This window comes from Stegostoma tigrinum, chromosome 5 (genome assembly GCF_030684315.1).
Source record: "Stegostoma tigrinum isolate sSteTig4 chromosome 5, sSteTig4.hap1, whole genome shotgun sequence".
Classification (NCBI taxonomy): domain Eukaryota; kingdom Metazoa; phylum Chordata; class Chondrichthyes; order Orectolobiformes; family Stegostomatidae; genus Stegostoma; species Stegostoma tigrinum.
This window is the reverse complement of record NC_081358.1, coordinates 91,606,709-91,622,860: the sequence shown is the minus strand read 5'-3', so window position 1 is coordinate 91,622,860 and position 16,152 is coordinate 91,606,709. Positions and strand designations below refer to the sequence as shown.

Here is a 16,152-nt window from a genome sequence, read left to right as displayed (position 1 = left end):
ATCAATCAAGCTCCACGCTTGGAGAGGTTCTGTCTAGACCCTGTGTGGCAAGGAGAAGTATTGCCACCAAGGACCCTCCAACAGGTGATCTGAAGTTCCTTTTTTAGCGTGTCTATAAAACCCATCACTTTTGCGTTCACAATGTTTGTGTGTACGGAAATCCCCAGATCATGAATAACATCTGTTCTATGTCCAAATCCACCCTGAGTTTAGTCATTTAATCTTAGTACCTATACCCAAGGATTTTTTTACACCAGTCTTCACAACTTTCTAAATGTATAAGCAGTCATTTTCCAATTCATAATCTCCAACCATTCTGAATTTATACATATCTGGCTGGAAAAATGTTATTCCCTGCTCTAAGAATGATCGCTTTACTGAAACATGAACTATTTTTCTCTCCACAGATGCTACCAGACTTGCTGAGTAATTCCAGCATTTTCTCTTGTTCTATTTCAGATTTTCAGCATCTACAGTGTTTCCCTTTTATATTTCTTCGTTGTTGGCCCAACTCTCACTTATTGGGTTTTTCTCTTAAATGTTGAGACAGAATGAAATAAAGACTCAAATATCCAACTCAACATATTAGGAAACAGTGATGATGATTCCAAAAAATCCAGCTAATTGGCAGATGAAAATTAACACAGTGAAATGTGAAGCAGTGCATTTTGGAAGAACAAATTAGGAGAGGCAATCTAAACTAAGTAATAAAATTTTGTGGGGATGTAAGGAGAACCTGAGGATGCACATTCAAGCATAAGATCTTAGAACAAGGTGATGAACCTATTTTTTAAAAAGCGCAAATGAAATTCTTGGCCTCATGAGGAGGAAGCGGATACAAAAACCAGAGTGTTGCATTAAACCTGTGTCACTCACGAGTTAGAACTTAACTCCAGTGATGTACACAATGGGCATTGTACTTGAGGATTGATGTCAAGACTTCAATGTGATCTCATCATTGTCCTATATAATTGAAGCATAATCTCTCTATGCTTGCATTCAATTCCACTTGCAATAAACCGTAGCATTGTTAGCTTTCCTGATTACTTGCTGTACTTGCACACTAACCTTCTGTGATTCATGCACAACAACACTCAGATCTCTCTGCATCTCAGAGTTCTGCAGCCTGTCACCATTTAGATAATATGCTTCTTTTTCAGTTGTTCTGCCAAAATGGACAAATTCACACTTGCTAACATTGTACTCCATTTGCCAGATCTTTGCCTCCTCGTTTAACCTATCTGTATCTCTTTGTAGAGGTGGTTGCGACACCACTCACGCCCTCCACCTCCTCCATAACTTCCAATTCCCTGGCCCCCAACACCTCATTTTCACCATGGACGTCCAGTCCCTATACACCTGCATTCCTCACGCAGATGGCCTTAAGGCCCTCCACTTCTATCTGTCCCACAGGCCCAACCAGTCCCCCTCCACTTAAACCCTCATTCGCCTAGCCGAACTCGTCCTCACCCTCAACAACTTCTCTTTCAATTCCTCCCACTTCCTACAGACAAAGTGGGTGGCCATGGGCACCCGCATAGGCCCCAGCTATGCCTGCCTCTTTGTAGGTTACGTGGAACAGTCCCTCTTCTGCACCTACACTGGCCCCAAACCCCACCTCTTCCTCCGTTACATTGATGACTGTATCGGCGCTGCCTCTTGCTCCCAAGAGGAGCTCGAACAGTTCATCCACTTCACCAGCACATTCCACCCCAACCTCAAGTTCACCTGGGCCATCTCTAACACATCCCTCACCTTCCTGGACCTCTCTGTCTCCATCTCAGGCAACCAGCTAGAAACTGATGTCCACTTCAAGCCCACCGACTCCCACAGCTACCTAGAATACACCTCCTCCCACCCACACCCCTGCAAAAATTCCATCCCCTATTCCTAATTCCTTCGCCTCCGCCGCATCTGCTCCCAGGATGAGGCATTCCACTCCCGCACATCCCAGATGTCCGCATTCTTGAAGGACCACAACTTCCCCCCGGCAGTGGTCGAGAACGCCCTTGACACTGTCTCCCGCATTTCCCGCAACACATCCCTCACACCCCGCCCCCGCAATAACCGTCCTAACAGAATCCCCCTCGTCCTCACATCCCACCCCACCAACCTCTGGATACAACGCATCATCCTCCGACACTTCCGCCATCTACAATCCGACCCCACCACCCAAGACATTTTTCCATCCCCTCCCTTGGCTGCTTTCCGGAGAAACCACTCTCTCCGTGACTCCCTTGTTCGCTCCACACAGCCCTCCAACCCCACCACACCCAGCACCTTCCACTGCAACCACAGGAAGTGCTACACTTGCTTCCACACCTCTTCCCTCACCCCCATCCCAGGCCCCAAGATTACTTTCCACATCAAGCAGATGTTCATCTGCCAATGTGGTATACTGCATCTGCTGTAACCGTTGTGGCTACCTATACATTGGGGAAACCAAGCGGAGGCTTGGGGACTGCTTTGCAGAACACCTACGCTCGGTTCGCAACAAACCAACTGCACCTCCCAGTCACGAACCATTTTAACTCCCCGTCCCATTCCTTAGACAAAATGTCCGTCATGTGCCTCCTGCAGTGCCACAATGACACCACCCAAAGGTTGCAGGAACAGCAACTCATATTCCGCTTGGGAACCCTGCAGCCCAATGGTATCAATGTGGACTTCACAAGCTTCAAAATCTCCCCCTCCCCCACTGCATCCCAAAACCAGCCCAGCTCGGCCCTCCCCCCACTGCATCACTAAACCAGCCCAGCTCGTCCCCGCCTCCCTAACCTGTTCTTCCTCTCACCTATCCCTTCCTCCTACCTCAAGCCGCACCCCCATTTCCCACCTACCAACCTCATACCGCCTCCTTGACCTGTCCGTCCTCCCTGGACTGACCCATCCCCTCCCCACCTACACTCTCCTCTCCACCTATCTTCTCCTCTAACCATCTTCAGTCCGCCTCCCCCTCTCTCCCTATTTATTTCAGAACCCTCTCCCCATCCCCCTCTCTGATGAAGGATCTAGGCCCGAAACGTCAGCTTTTGTGCTCCTAAAATGCTGCTTGGCCTGCTGTGTACATCCAGCTCCACACTTTGTTATCTTGTATCCCTTTATAGGCTCCTTCTGTCCTCATCACAACTTACTTTCCTGCCTATCTTTGTGTCATCAGCATCTAAATTATTTATATAAATTGTAAAGAGTTGAGTCCTCAGCACTGACCCATATCGCACAGCTCTTGTCATTTCCTGCCAGCCTGAAAAATGTCAACTTTATTCCTATTCCCTGGTGCCTGTTGTAAAGCTAATCTTCAGTCCATGCCAATATGTTTCTACAACGTGAACTTTAATCTTACACAATAACATTATCAAATGCCTTCTAGAAATCAAAAGACAGTTGATTGACTGGTTCCCCTTTTTCGACAAAGTAACTTGTGCTGTAAATAAAGTCCAATAAATTATTTAAACCTGGTTTCCCTTTGACAAAACCAAGTTGGCTTTACCTTAAAGTTACCAAGTGCCCAGTTATAGCATTTAAAACTAGCTTCTAACATTGTCCCAATGACGTGTGTTAAAATAACAGGCCAATTGTTTCCTGCTTTCTACCTACAGCCTTTTTTGAATTAAGAAATTACATTAGTTATTTTCCAATACAAAGGATTCATTCCTGAATCTGATGTGTTTTGGAAAATTATAACCAGCACATCAACTACTTCACTTGATACTTCTTTAAAGTCCCTAGGATTAAATCCATCAGGGCCTGAGGACATTTCAACTCACGGTTCCAACAATTTACTCCATATTGCTTCTACAGTGGTCGTAATTTTCTTGAGTTCATCCCTCCTTTTCAATTCTTGATTTCAAATATTTCCCTCCTTATTAGTCTTTTAGTAATTCTTTACCGTTTTTTAAAATATTCTGTCGAATCTTCTCTGCACACAAGATTCACCAGAGAAGAAACAAGAATGAAATCCTTAGAGGAGGTTCTGAGAAGATTTAGTAAAGATATCAGAGATAATGGGAACTGCAGATGCTGGAGAATTCCAAGATAATAAAATGTGAGGCTGGATGAACACAGCAGGCCAAGCAGCATCTCAGGAGCACAAAAGCTGACGTTACGGGCCTAGACCCTTCATCAGAGAGGGGGATGGGGAGAGGGAAATGGAATAAATAGGGAGAGAGGGGGAGGCGGACCGAAGATGGAGAGAAAAGAAGATAAGTGGAGAGAGTATAGGTGGGGAGGTAGGGAGGGGATAGGTCAGTCCAGGGAAGACGGACAGGTCAAGGAGGTGGGCTGAGGTTAGTAGGTAGGAGATGGAGGTGCGGCTTGGGGTGGGAGGAAGCAATGGGTGAGAGGACGAACAGGTTAGGGAGGCAGAGGCAGGTTGGACTGGTTTTGGGATGCAGTGGGTGGGGGGGGATGAGCTGGGCTGGTTGTGTGGTGCCGTGGGGGGAGGGGATGAACTGGGCTGGTTTAGGGATGCAGTTGGGGAAGGGGAGATTTTGAAACTGGTGAAGTCCACATTGATACCATTAGGCTGCAGGGTTCCCAGGCAGAATATGAGTTGCTGTTCCTGCAACCTTCGGGTGGCATCATTGTGGCACTGCAGGAGGCCCATGATGGACATGTCATCTAAAGAATGGGCGGGGGAGTGGAAATCGTTTGCGACTGGGAGGTGCAGTTGTTTGTTGCGAACTGAGCGGAGGTGTTCTGCAAAGCGGTCTCCAAGCCTCCGCTTGGTTTCCCCAATGTAGAGGAGGCCACGCCGGGTACAGTGGATGCAGTATACCACATTGGTAGATGTGCAGGTGAACCTCTGCTTAATGTGGAATGTCATCTTGGGGCCTGGGATTGGGGTGAGGGAGGAGGTGTGGGGGCAAGTGTAGCATTTCCTGCGGTTGCAGGGGAAGGTGCCGGGTGTGGTGGGGTTGGAGGGCAGTGTGGAGTGAAGTAAAGATATGTGAGGTTTTGGTAGAATAGATTGGCAGAAGGTTTTTCCATTTGTTGGAGAGTTTGTAAGCAAAGCACAATGAATTAAGACAGCTGGTGAAAAGACAGAAAGTAGAGGAGATTTTTTCAAAATCAGCAGTTATGATCCATAATTGCATTGTACAGTATTACAACTGTAATTGTAACTTTCAAAGATTAATTGGTTGAATGCTTAAAAATTTAAAAAAACTGTATAGAGGAGGGTCCAGTCTAATTGGATAGATCTTTCAGTCCGAACCACCTCTGTGCTGCATGATAGATTTTTGGACAAGGAAATTAAAGAAAAATACCTTGGACTTATGTACATAAATCCTAAAATTTGACACTAAGCACCATAGGAGGCAATATAACAAGTAATGAAAGGCTTTGCAAAGAGTTAAGTTTAAAGGCTTGTCCAAAGCAGGAGAAATAAATAAATAGGAGTTGATCACGGCCGTGAAAACATTGCAAATAAGTACAAAGAGAGGGCAAATTGTAAGAGTGCAGAGGTCACGGAGGTTTGCGATTTGAGGTGAAAACAGATAAGGAGCAATGAGGAGGATTTGTCAAAATTTAAAAACTGAAGTTTTGGTCAACTGTAAACACATTGGCTCAACAATCACAGAACAATGAAGAAATGGAATTTGAGTATAATTTAGAAAACAGCTCATAGAATCATAGATGAGTAGAAATCTAAACATGGAGCTTACAGAGTGAGAGTTTTTTTCAGAAGCATTAGAGTAGCCATGTCTAGCGGGAACAAGGACTGGCATGAGCAATGAAGCATGGAGATTAAAGCATCTTTTATTGTTACCTTTTATTTCCAACATTGGGCAAATAATAGTTGATCCATATGTGTGACTGTATTTTTAAAGTAACATTTTTTTGGCATTTCCTAGCCCCACACGTTTTAATGTAAGGTTATTTACGCGGATTGGTAATTAGTTGTCTCCAGATGCTGTCAGATCTGCTGAGTGTTTCTAGAATATTCTATTTTCATTCCAAGTTCAGATGTCGTTTTATTCTTTGTGCACGTTTGAGTCTGTTGCTGATCATGATGGAGAAACAAAACGATAAAGCAATGACCTTAAATCGAAAACCAAAAAAATCAGATTTTATATTTTGTAAACATTAATAAAATATTGTTGATAGATGGGCTTTGATGTGGTGCTTTATTATTCGTTAGAACAATGTGAGTCATAGGCAGAAATTTTTTATGACTAAGAAGTACCCCTGACTTGTTTATTTAGTTCGGTTATTTTATTGATAATTGCCAATCCCCAGTTTCGATTTGAGTTATTTATCGAACCACATAGGCCAATTACGGGAAGGAGCAACAAAAAGAATCTTTGACGGATCGCTCTCCATTCTGACTAAGACTCAGTTCCGGCAAATAACCGTAAATATTGCAAATAACTGAAGTAGCTACTCAAATAAAATGTAGTGTTAACGCTTTGAATCCGAGACAGTGTGTACAAAGCAAACGCCTACAAATGTTTTTATTTATTCTGCCTTGGCATTTGTTTGTGCATTTCTTAAATGTAAGGATAAATCAATTTTCCGCCTGTGTGGATATATAGCGGTGTTTTGTGCACACGTACGCGGGCCGCAACGGTCCTAGTCTTTAAATAAACACAATCGCACCCCATTCGTTGCCGTTTCCCAATGAAGCGAGGACCGCATCACAGTGTGAGTGAGCAGCCCAGTCGTAAGCACCTCCCCGCGATTCAGACCCACATGGGCCACCAATTGTTTCAAAAACCACTGACGTAGCTGCCATTCATTCTCTTCCACATGGGCGAACCCATTCTCATGGAGGTGGAGAGGAGGGGTTGAGACAAGACAGAAACGAAATCGTTCATTCACAACAAATTACAGCAGCTCATTCGCGACCAGTAACGCTTAGAAATTAGTAACGTGAGGCAAAGCACTCCAGTCAACCAACCGCGCCGAATGAACTGTCACGGGGGAAGGGCGATGTCTGGCGACTCACCCCTCTCGCTGGCTCGAAGGATGGTTGTTTCTGAGTTGACGTCAGCCTTTGTTTACACCTGAAAGCCCGCGCCTCCGGGATCGGGACTCGGACCGAACTCTTGTTGTGCTGCTCTCTGAACATTGACACCTTCCCCCATTCTTTTGCACAGCCCCGGACACCGCCGTTATAACCTATTCATTCTACAAATTGGTACTTTTGTTTACCACACACTTTCGCCTCAACAAAAAAAATAACACACCACCATGCTATCAGATACAAGCTAATGTGTTCGACAGAAACGACGACCCAGGGGACAGACGAGACAAAAAGAATAGAGCATTATCCACCGCCGGCAGCGCCGAAACAACGGGGAGATCAAGATGCCGAGGCGCAGGGAGAGCTTCCTCTTGCTCGAACAGGCCGTCACGGTCGACTCGAAGGAGATCGACGCCTTAGTGGCTAAAATCGGGGAGACGTTGCAGTTCCAGCGGATGCCGCACAGTACGAAGCAGCAGCAACAACCGCAGCAACAACAGCAACAACAGAGCCAGCAACTACAGTATCAGCAGCGGTTGTACCCCCAGCAGGAGCCCCGAGTCTCCGCCAAGTGCGGCCTGTGTTGCATCGAGCGCTGGAAGGTGCCCTGTCGCAACAAGCCGTACAGCGTGCCGCACCGGCTCCGGGAGGCGGCGGCGGCGGCGAACACAGCCAAGAGCAGCCAGCACACCATGCGTCCGTCCCCGGAGTGCGGCCCGCGGCAGCCCGCTCACCAGAAACTCGAGCAGCTCTTGTCGTCCGGTAACTTGATCAAAGAGGCGGTGAGACGCCTCCATAGCCGGCACCACTATGCACACATCTACTCCGAGAAGCTCACTGTGTAGCGGAGAAGACATTCGCAACAACCACCCCCCGGGGATGGGGAGCGTATTGCTGCAGAATACAACCGGAGACAGAAAGGGTGAAGACAGAAATAAATCTACAATTTGAAACAACCCCGATCATTTTTTTATGAGCAGCGGTGGCTGACTGTATTGAGAAAATAAAACACGTCGAAATGATTACCACACTCGAATTTGATGCAGGGCCACCGTGTGAAATTTGAAAGCTTATTTTTTATATATGTTTTGTCTTAACGCACTGTATGATATTCTTAGGGATGTTAATAAAACCCTTGGGATCCACTTTTGCACCAGTCCACTGACTGCAGAGTTGTTTTTAAACAAATGATCCAAAAAAAACAAAAGGTGGATTTTGACTTTTTTTTGAACGGGTATTCCTGAGGTTACACAACATATGTTTACAGCAGAGAATCGCACTGGTGTCTGGTGCTTGTTTCTTTGAAGTCGAGGCACCACAAGGTCGTTATCACGCCGACCTTGGATTTCTGTTTTTTTTCGGTTTGTCTTTGGACTCCGAGTTTTGACTGACGGTTTCCACAAATGTTTGAATTCCCCAAACCGTTTTATCAGCGTTGAACTGAATATCACATGGCAGCTGAGACGAGACAACCCCTCATTCCAACTTTAGACATAGTACGCCAGGAATTCCGCGAACTGTTTACAGTACGTGTCGTACCCCACGGGCTTTGGGACCTGGTTTAATGGATAAGTAGGGTTCAGTTCGCTGTTATTTAATAGTCATTTAATTTTAGCCACAATCGATACATGTATACTTCGTAACGGAGTATTTTGTTGTTCCTGTTGTCCAGGAATTGATGTGTTGAATAAAATAATGCAATTAAAAAACAATTTTTATTCGTTTTCTTCAAATATATTTTGCATCTTAATTTGCATGAGTTTATTCGGTTGGAAAGGAAATAAGTGGTTTGGTGCACGACACCACAGGAACTGATTTTCTAGTGTTGCATGTGCTAATTAGGAAATCGTGCAGGAGTTGTGTGTGTATTGTGTATTATTAATCTGTGGAAGGGTAGCACTATTCATCCATTTGTATTGAGATCAGTTCGACATAGCATTGTTAGCTGCAGTAAATATTTGCATCAAGAGGGACTGGGAGAAACTTCCGAATTACAAAAAGTGCATGTTCTTTTAATGAACCACATATGCATATATTGAAATTTTTACCATTTGTTGAAGCTTTTGTGGATGTTATTTAACCACAATTTTCTATAAATTTCCTGTGGTTGATCTTGAAGTGTAGAATTACTGCTGGATTGACTGAAACATCTTGTTCAAGGTGAATAGATCTGCAATGTAAGGATTAACAGGAGACGAATTTACTCAATCAGCAAACTGCGTTGATCTTGACGTAGATTAAACATCGTAATTCATATACAAGTTTTTATACCAATCAGTTGTAGGTTGGGTACTGGAATTACTAACATGGTGCAAACGGCCTGTTAAATAAATGTCCCATCAAATAATAGGCTATGTTATAGGTGTTACTTGAATCTGAATAAGTCTACAATTTGGTTATTATGAATAAATTATGCAAATTTGTAACCTGTATAGTGAGAAAAATGTGTACTTGATGAATCATTTTTATTTTTGAAGTTTTGAAGATTTTTAAAAGCCTTAACTTCAATAACATGTTGGATTTAATAATTAGAAAGAAAAAAAAGCCCATAACTTTAATGACCTTCCTTTCAGTGTCAGTTAAAGGCTGTGTTTGCCATTTTGATGGAACAGTATAAATCATCACTTTTTCAAAACTTGTTACCACCCATACATTGAAATTTGGTAATGTACATGCCAAATTGTTTAGTCCATTATCCAATTTCTGGAAGCTGGTTTAGAGAAAATAAGCCAATAGCAGGAAAAGAAGGAACTGAATTATCGTTGAGACCATGAAAACAGCCAGTTTCAGGTATACTGTGTAGCTATTTTTAGCAATTGAAAATTATACTGACAAGTAGTTACTGGAACACAAAAGATAAATAAAAAGCATAGGTAAGTGGTGGTCAAACAAAGTATATGGTAGAACAGGCTGGACGGGTCTTATCAAATCAGGAAGAAATAATAAGACAACCAAGTGAAATTAAATTGTAAAACAGTGTAATTAAGGTTTGGATAGTGTGAACAATCTCAATTGAAGAGAACCAGGAGAAAACATAAGGGAAACAGGAGGAAGTAAAGCAAAAATAAATTTTATTCTAAATGTCTCAATATTTTATGCCTATGTCCTTTATTGAAAATACCTCACAAGGTTGCACAATTGCTTTTACATTAGAGCCTGGAATTTAAGGCATCTAGGAAGTTTGTTGCCCCAAACATGTTCACATCTGTCAGTGTTTATACACCTCTTGCATAAACTACAGTAGATTGATTATATGTTTAATGTTTTTCAGGAAATAGCTTATTAATATATTGCAGGTTCTTGCATGCTGAATAATAAACTGCTGCTGTTTTATTCCACAGGTTTGAGGGGCTAAACACCAAGGTTAAATCACATTTACAAAATGTGAACACATAAAAAGTAGCAATATAAATTCAATAGGGAACAAATAAGCAAGAAGCAAAAACTTAATCTACTTGTACAATTATCTAACCCAAGGGTGTAACAGGAAAACACCCATTACCTGGACTGGAGCTTGGAGTGTTTTGCTTATGTTTTTCTTTAATCTCAGTGTAGACAGACTGAATAAACAGTAGAGCAGGCCTTAGTTTGAATCATTAACCCACTTCATTTCCATGCCAGAGATAATGGGAACTGCAGATGCTGGAGAATTCCAAGATAATAAAATGTGAGGCTGGATGAACACAGCAGGCCAAGCAGCATCTCAGGAGCACAAAAGCTGACGTTTCGGGCCTAGAACCTTCATCAGAGAGCCTAGGCCCGAAACGTCAGCTTTTGTGCTCCTGAGATGCTGCTTGGCCTGCTGTGTTCATCCAGCCTCATATTTTATTATCATTTCCATGCCATCTCAATTTAACAGGTCATCTGACAGAATGTCTTCTAAATGTCATAGCATTTTAAATTCCTTTCCTAAGTGAAGGCTCTCACAACATATCCCTTAACTAAAGAATATCTGACTGCCCTTTCAGCTACTCTGTTTCAAAACTCTCCCTTACACTTACATCTTTATCACATTCAATAACACAAAGATCGAAATATGAGTGAGAGATGTACTTTGAATTGCCCAGCGAAACTATCCATTTACAATTTTATAACTCGAAGGAGCATTTTAACCAAGTTCTGTCTGACATACATCCCACATGGGATTGTCCTGAGAAAAACCTTGAAACCAAACTTCAATCTAAAAGCATTTTCTCCAAATGAATCATATCTAGAGCCTTTCTATTGAAACAAATAGTTGGAAAGTTCACATTTGTGCAATAATAGTGTGCCCTAGGTCCAATACACAGCTAGAACAACACCTGGGAGTTCATGTAGAGAAATTCTGTGAAAGAGAGAAGTATGTCCTGGGAATTGTAGCTTTCCACTGCTAAATGACAACACCCTGGAATTTGTTCAACACCAGATATGCAAATAACAGCTGAAAAAAAAAGTAAAGGATCAATATATTTGTATTGTTGAGAATTAGACGATTTAACTAAAAATCTTGTGCTTGTATGGGATGAGATTTGTAGTTATAAGGACAAAGGATGTGTTGAAAAGTGAATATTCTGAAAAGTGTTTACTGAGTGGTTTGCTGATACTGCAGTAAGTCAATGAGACTCAGACTATGCAAAGTACTGCCTGTTCAAATGCTGATCATTGGAGACTCACTATGGAAAATGACCTCTTAGTATACTGCCTCACTAATAACAGCTTCAACAAATCTAAAAATCCTCCCTGGGAGATAGAGCAGCAGTATAAATGTTTGTAATGTAAATAGATGAGAGTAAGTGATTTTAGGGAAGAGAGAACGAAGCTCCTATCATCTTAAAGTTTGGCCTGACTGTCAGTAGTATATTTTTACAGCAAGTCAGTGATTTGATATATGTTGTAAAATTATTCTATTACAATGATGGGCATACAGCTGTCACTTTTAGTCTGCAGTAAGACATGATAAAGGTCACAAGGCACACTCCAGGTCCCAGACTATTTGTAAGCAATGTCATGGGAATAGCATTGCTATCTCTGGATGTGTTCCAAGGTTCTTTCTTATAGCATTCTGTTTGCAACAGTCCAGCCCAGTCAAACAACCTTTTGTCCAAAATTACTAATACTTTCAAAAGTAATAGGGTGAAAATGTCTAAATAAAGTGAAAATAAATGGTTTCTGAATTCTGCTGTGATTTTCCAGTGCTGTTGACAATAGCCTGTGGGTTAATCCTCAATATTTTACTTATGCAGACACCATGGACCAAAAGACTTTCTTCTCAGCTGTAAATTTGGGATTCCTGGAAATTCCAAAACATACCTAATATGTTGATAACTTCACATGGGCAATTCAGTGGTAGGGGAGCCAGTGAGTGACGTAGTGGTAATTCCACTGGACTACTAATATCCAGATCACCAAGTTATTGTTGATTGTTTCAAATATCACTGTGGTAGATGGTGAAATATTAATTCAATAAAAAAATGTGGAATGAAAAATTGTCCTTATGGCAGCCACCTAACCACTATCCATTGTTGTAAAAATCCATCTGGTTCATTAATGCCCTTTACAAACGGGAAATCAGCCATCTTTACCTGGTTTGATAATTTGACTCCAGACACGCAGCAATGTGGTTAGCTCCTAACTGTCCTCTGTTCAATTAAGGATGAACAATACTTACAGGGCCAGTCAGTTATGCTGACATCCCAAGAAGGAATGATAAAACAAAAAATCAAAGACATTAAACATTGATTACAGATTTTAAAATTACCATTACTTTTAATTATCTGAACCATTTACTATGTTCTGGTTCATTATGATGCAGCTATTAAATTGAAGCAAGTATGTATGTTATTCATAGAATCTCTACAGTGTGGAAACAGGTTATTTGCCTCAACAAGTCCACACCAATCCTACAAAGAGCATCTCACTCTGATTCTTACCCCTATCCCTGCATTTCTCCATGTCTAACCCAAACATCCCTGGATGCTATGGACAATTTGGCATGGCTAATCCACCTAACCTGCACATCTTTGGACTGTGGGAGGAAACCGGAGCACCTGGAGGAATCCCACACAGACACGGGGAGAATGTGCAAACTCCACGCAGACAGTCGCCCACGGGTGGATGTGAACCTGGGTCCCTAGCGCTGTGCCGCAGCAGTGCTAACTCCTAAGCCACTGTACCACCCCTTCTGTGTATTAAAAAAAATTGTAATGAAAGGAAGGTTCTTGTTTAGATGCAAAAGAATAATGCAGACCAATTTGTACATCTTCATGTCCCTCTTTTTATTCATATCACCTTTGGTGCTTTCTGAACTTTTTAATATAATGAAACTACGATATTTATGTAAGATCATGAGACATTGGAGCAGAAATTAGGCCATTCAGCCCATCGAGTCTGCTCCACCATTCAAACATGGCTGATAAGTTCCTCAACCCCATTCTCCTTCTTTCTCCCCGTAACCCTTGACTCCCTTGATAATCAAGAACCTATCTATCTCAGTCTTAAATGTACTCAATGACCTGGCCTCCACAGCCTTCTGTGGCAGTGAATTCCATAGATTCACCACTCTCAGGCTGAAGAAATTTCTCCTCATCTCCGTTCTAAAACATCTTCCCTTTACTCTAAGGCAGTGCCCATGGGTCCTAGTCTCTCCTACCAATGGAAGCATCTTCCTAACATCCATTTTGTCCAGCCCGTTCAGTATTCTGTAAGTTTCAATTAGATCCCCCCTCATCCTTCTAAACTCCAATGAATATAGTCCTATGGCCCTCAAAAGATTCCTCATTTGCTAAGCTTTCCATTCCTGGGACTATTCTCATGAACCTCCTCTGAACCCGCTCCAGGACCAGTACATCCTTCCTGAAATATGGGGCCCAAAACTGCACACAATACTCCAAATGTGGCCTGACCAGAATTTTATAAAGCCTCAGTAGTACATCCCTGCTTTTGTATTCAAGTTCTTTCAAAATAAATGCCAACATTGCATTTGCCTCCCTGACTACTGAGTCAACTCACAAATTTACCTTGAGAGAAGCCTGGGCTAGAGCTCGCAAGTCTCTTTACACTTCAGCCTTCTGAATGTTCTCCCCATTTAGAGCATAGTCCATGCTTTTATTCTTCTTACCAAAGTGCATGACCTCACAGTTTCCCACAATGTACTCCAACTGCCACTTTGTCCATTCTCCTAACCTGTCCAAATCCTTCTGCAGCCTCCCCACCTCCTCAATATTACTTGTCCCTCCACCTATCTTTAGATCATCTGCAAACTTAGCCAGAATGCCCACAGCTCCTTCATCTAGATCATTAATGTATAACGTATAAATTGAAAAGTTGCGGTCCCAACACTGACCCTTGCAGAACACCACTTGTCACTGGCTGCCATCCTGAGAAAGACCACTTTTATCCCCACTCACTGCTTTCTGCCAGACAGCCAATCTTCTATTCATGCTAGCACCTTGCTTCTGACACCATTGGCTCTTATCTTACTCAGCAGCCTCCTGTGTGGCACCTTCTCAAAAGCCTTCTTTAAGTCTAGGTAGACAACATCCATTGGCTCTCCTTGGTCGACTTTGCTCATTACCTCCTCAAAGAATTTTAGCAGATTTGTCAGGCATGACCTCCCCTTGATGAAACCATGCTGACTTTGCTCTATTTTACTATACACTTCCAAATATTCAGAAATCTCACCTTTTACAATGGACTCCATGTGCAGTGTAACTGTAATTTTCTATGAATTAACTAAAGGGTTGTATTAATCTCTAAGTGAGATGGCAAAATTTAAACAATTTGATCATCTGATAATCCTGTGTGGGAGATTAATTTGTAAATACAAATTATGGAAATGCTTTTATTGTTTTTCTAATAATAAGCATCTTTCCAGCCTTTATGTTTATGAGCACTCTAGATAGGGTGATCTTTTCAGAAGAATACTACCTAAATCAAGGATAACATGATCTATTGCAGCTAAAAACCAGTGGTAACTAAAATCATTTTGCATGCTCTGTCTTTATGGGAACATTTAACTAGTAATTTAAATTCAGTTGAATTACAACTCCAACACAGAATGGTGTTAATATTCATGACAGTAACAGGATAATAAAGCTTATGTAAGTCTTTGTTATTCTATAAATTTATGGCACAACTAATAAAACTACTACCAGTTAGGGAATAATGCATTTGAATGTATAACAAGGTCAATTTTACATTACAAATGTAATCATTAAAAAGTGAAGGCTTCAGGAGAAATGGAATAGAGAGCAGGAGATAATGGCACCAGGGAATTCAGAAGTGGTTTAATTCTTACTTAGAAGGTACACATGGGTTTCCCTTGGTGAAATGACCAAAAAAACAGCACTAAATAAATGCTAAGCGAATAAGATACACCAATTTCAGGGGCTGAGAGACAAGGTGCCCAAAAATCCAAAATTAGCACTCCAAATCAAGATGGAGAGGTGACCAGAGGAAGAGTGATGTCCTGTATCTGCAGGTGGGGGAAGCAGTTTACTTTTCCTACAGAGATAATGGGAACTGCAGATGCTGGAGAACCCGAGATAACAAAGCGTGGAGCTGGATGAACACAACAGGCCAAGCAGCATCTTAGGAGCACAAAAGCTGATGTTTCGGGCCTAGACCTTTCTACACGCTCCTCTTTTCTACAGCAGCTGATTTTTTTTTTTGCCCAGCCTCATCTCCTCCTACAACTCCTGCAGATAATGGGGGACCCCCTAGAAAGATGTGGTGACACTTTCTCACAGTGATTTATGCAAAGTGCCCAATAACAGGGAGTGGCACAACACTCATATTTTTAGATTAAGCCTTCAGGGAACTTCAGAACATGTATTGATAGAATATTGATGAAGTCTTACCCGAGCATCCCATGACATGATGTAAAAGTAACAGTGTTGTTGACGTGAGTAATCTTTACTTTCCATATATTGACTGGGACTCACTTAGTGCTTGAGGCACAGATGGGGCAGCATTTGTAAGGAGCATCCAGGAGGGCTTCTTGAAACACTTTGTAGATAGTCCAACCAGGAAAGGGGCTGTACTGGACCTAGTATTGATTCTAGTATTGGACCCTAGTATTGGGCAATGAGCCTGGCCAGGTGGTCGATGTCTCAGTAGGGAGCAGCTCAGGAACAGTGATCACAATTCAAAAAACTTTAAGGTACTGATGGATAAAGATAAGTGTAGTTGTCAGGTGAAAGTGTTAA

General features: G+C 42.2%; 1 protein-coding gene across 1 annotated transcript; it reads left to right on the top strand.

Annotated features, from left to right (window-relative positions):
- The first annotated feature begins 6,985 nt into the window (after positions 1-6,985).
- Positions 6,986-8,679, top strand: gbp (glycogen synthase kinase binding protein). Its single transcript, XM_048529205.2, has one exon. The coding sequence runs from the start codon at positions 7,312-7,314 to the stop codon at positions 7,810-7,812; it is 501 nt and encodes a 166-aa protein (XP_048385162.1). The 5' UTR covers positions 6,986-7,311; the 3' UTR covers positions 7,813-8,679.
- Positions 8,680-16,152: the final 7,473 nt, after the last annotated feature.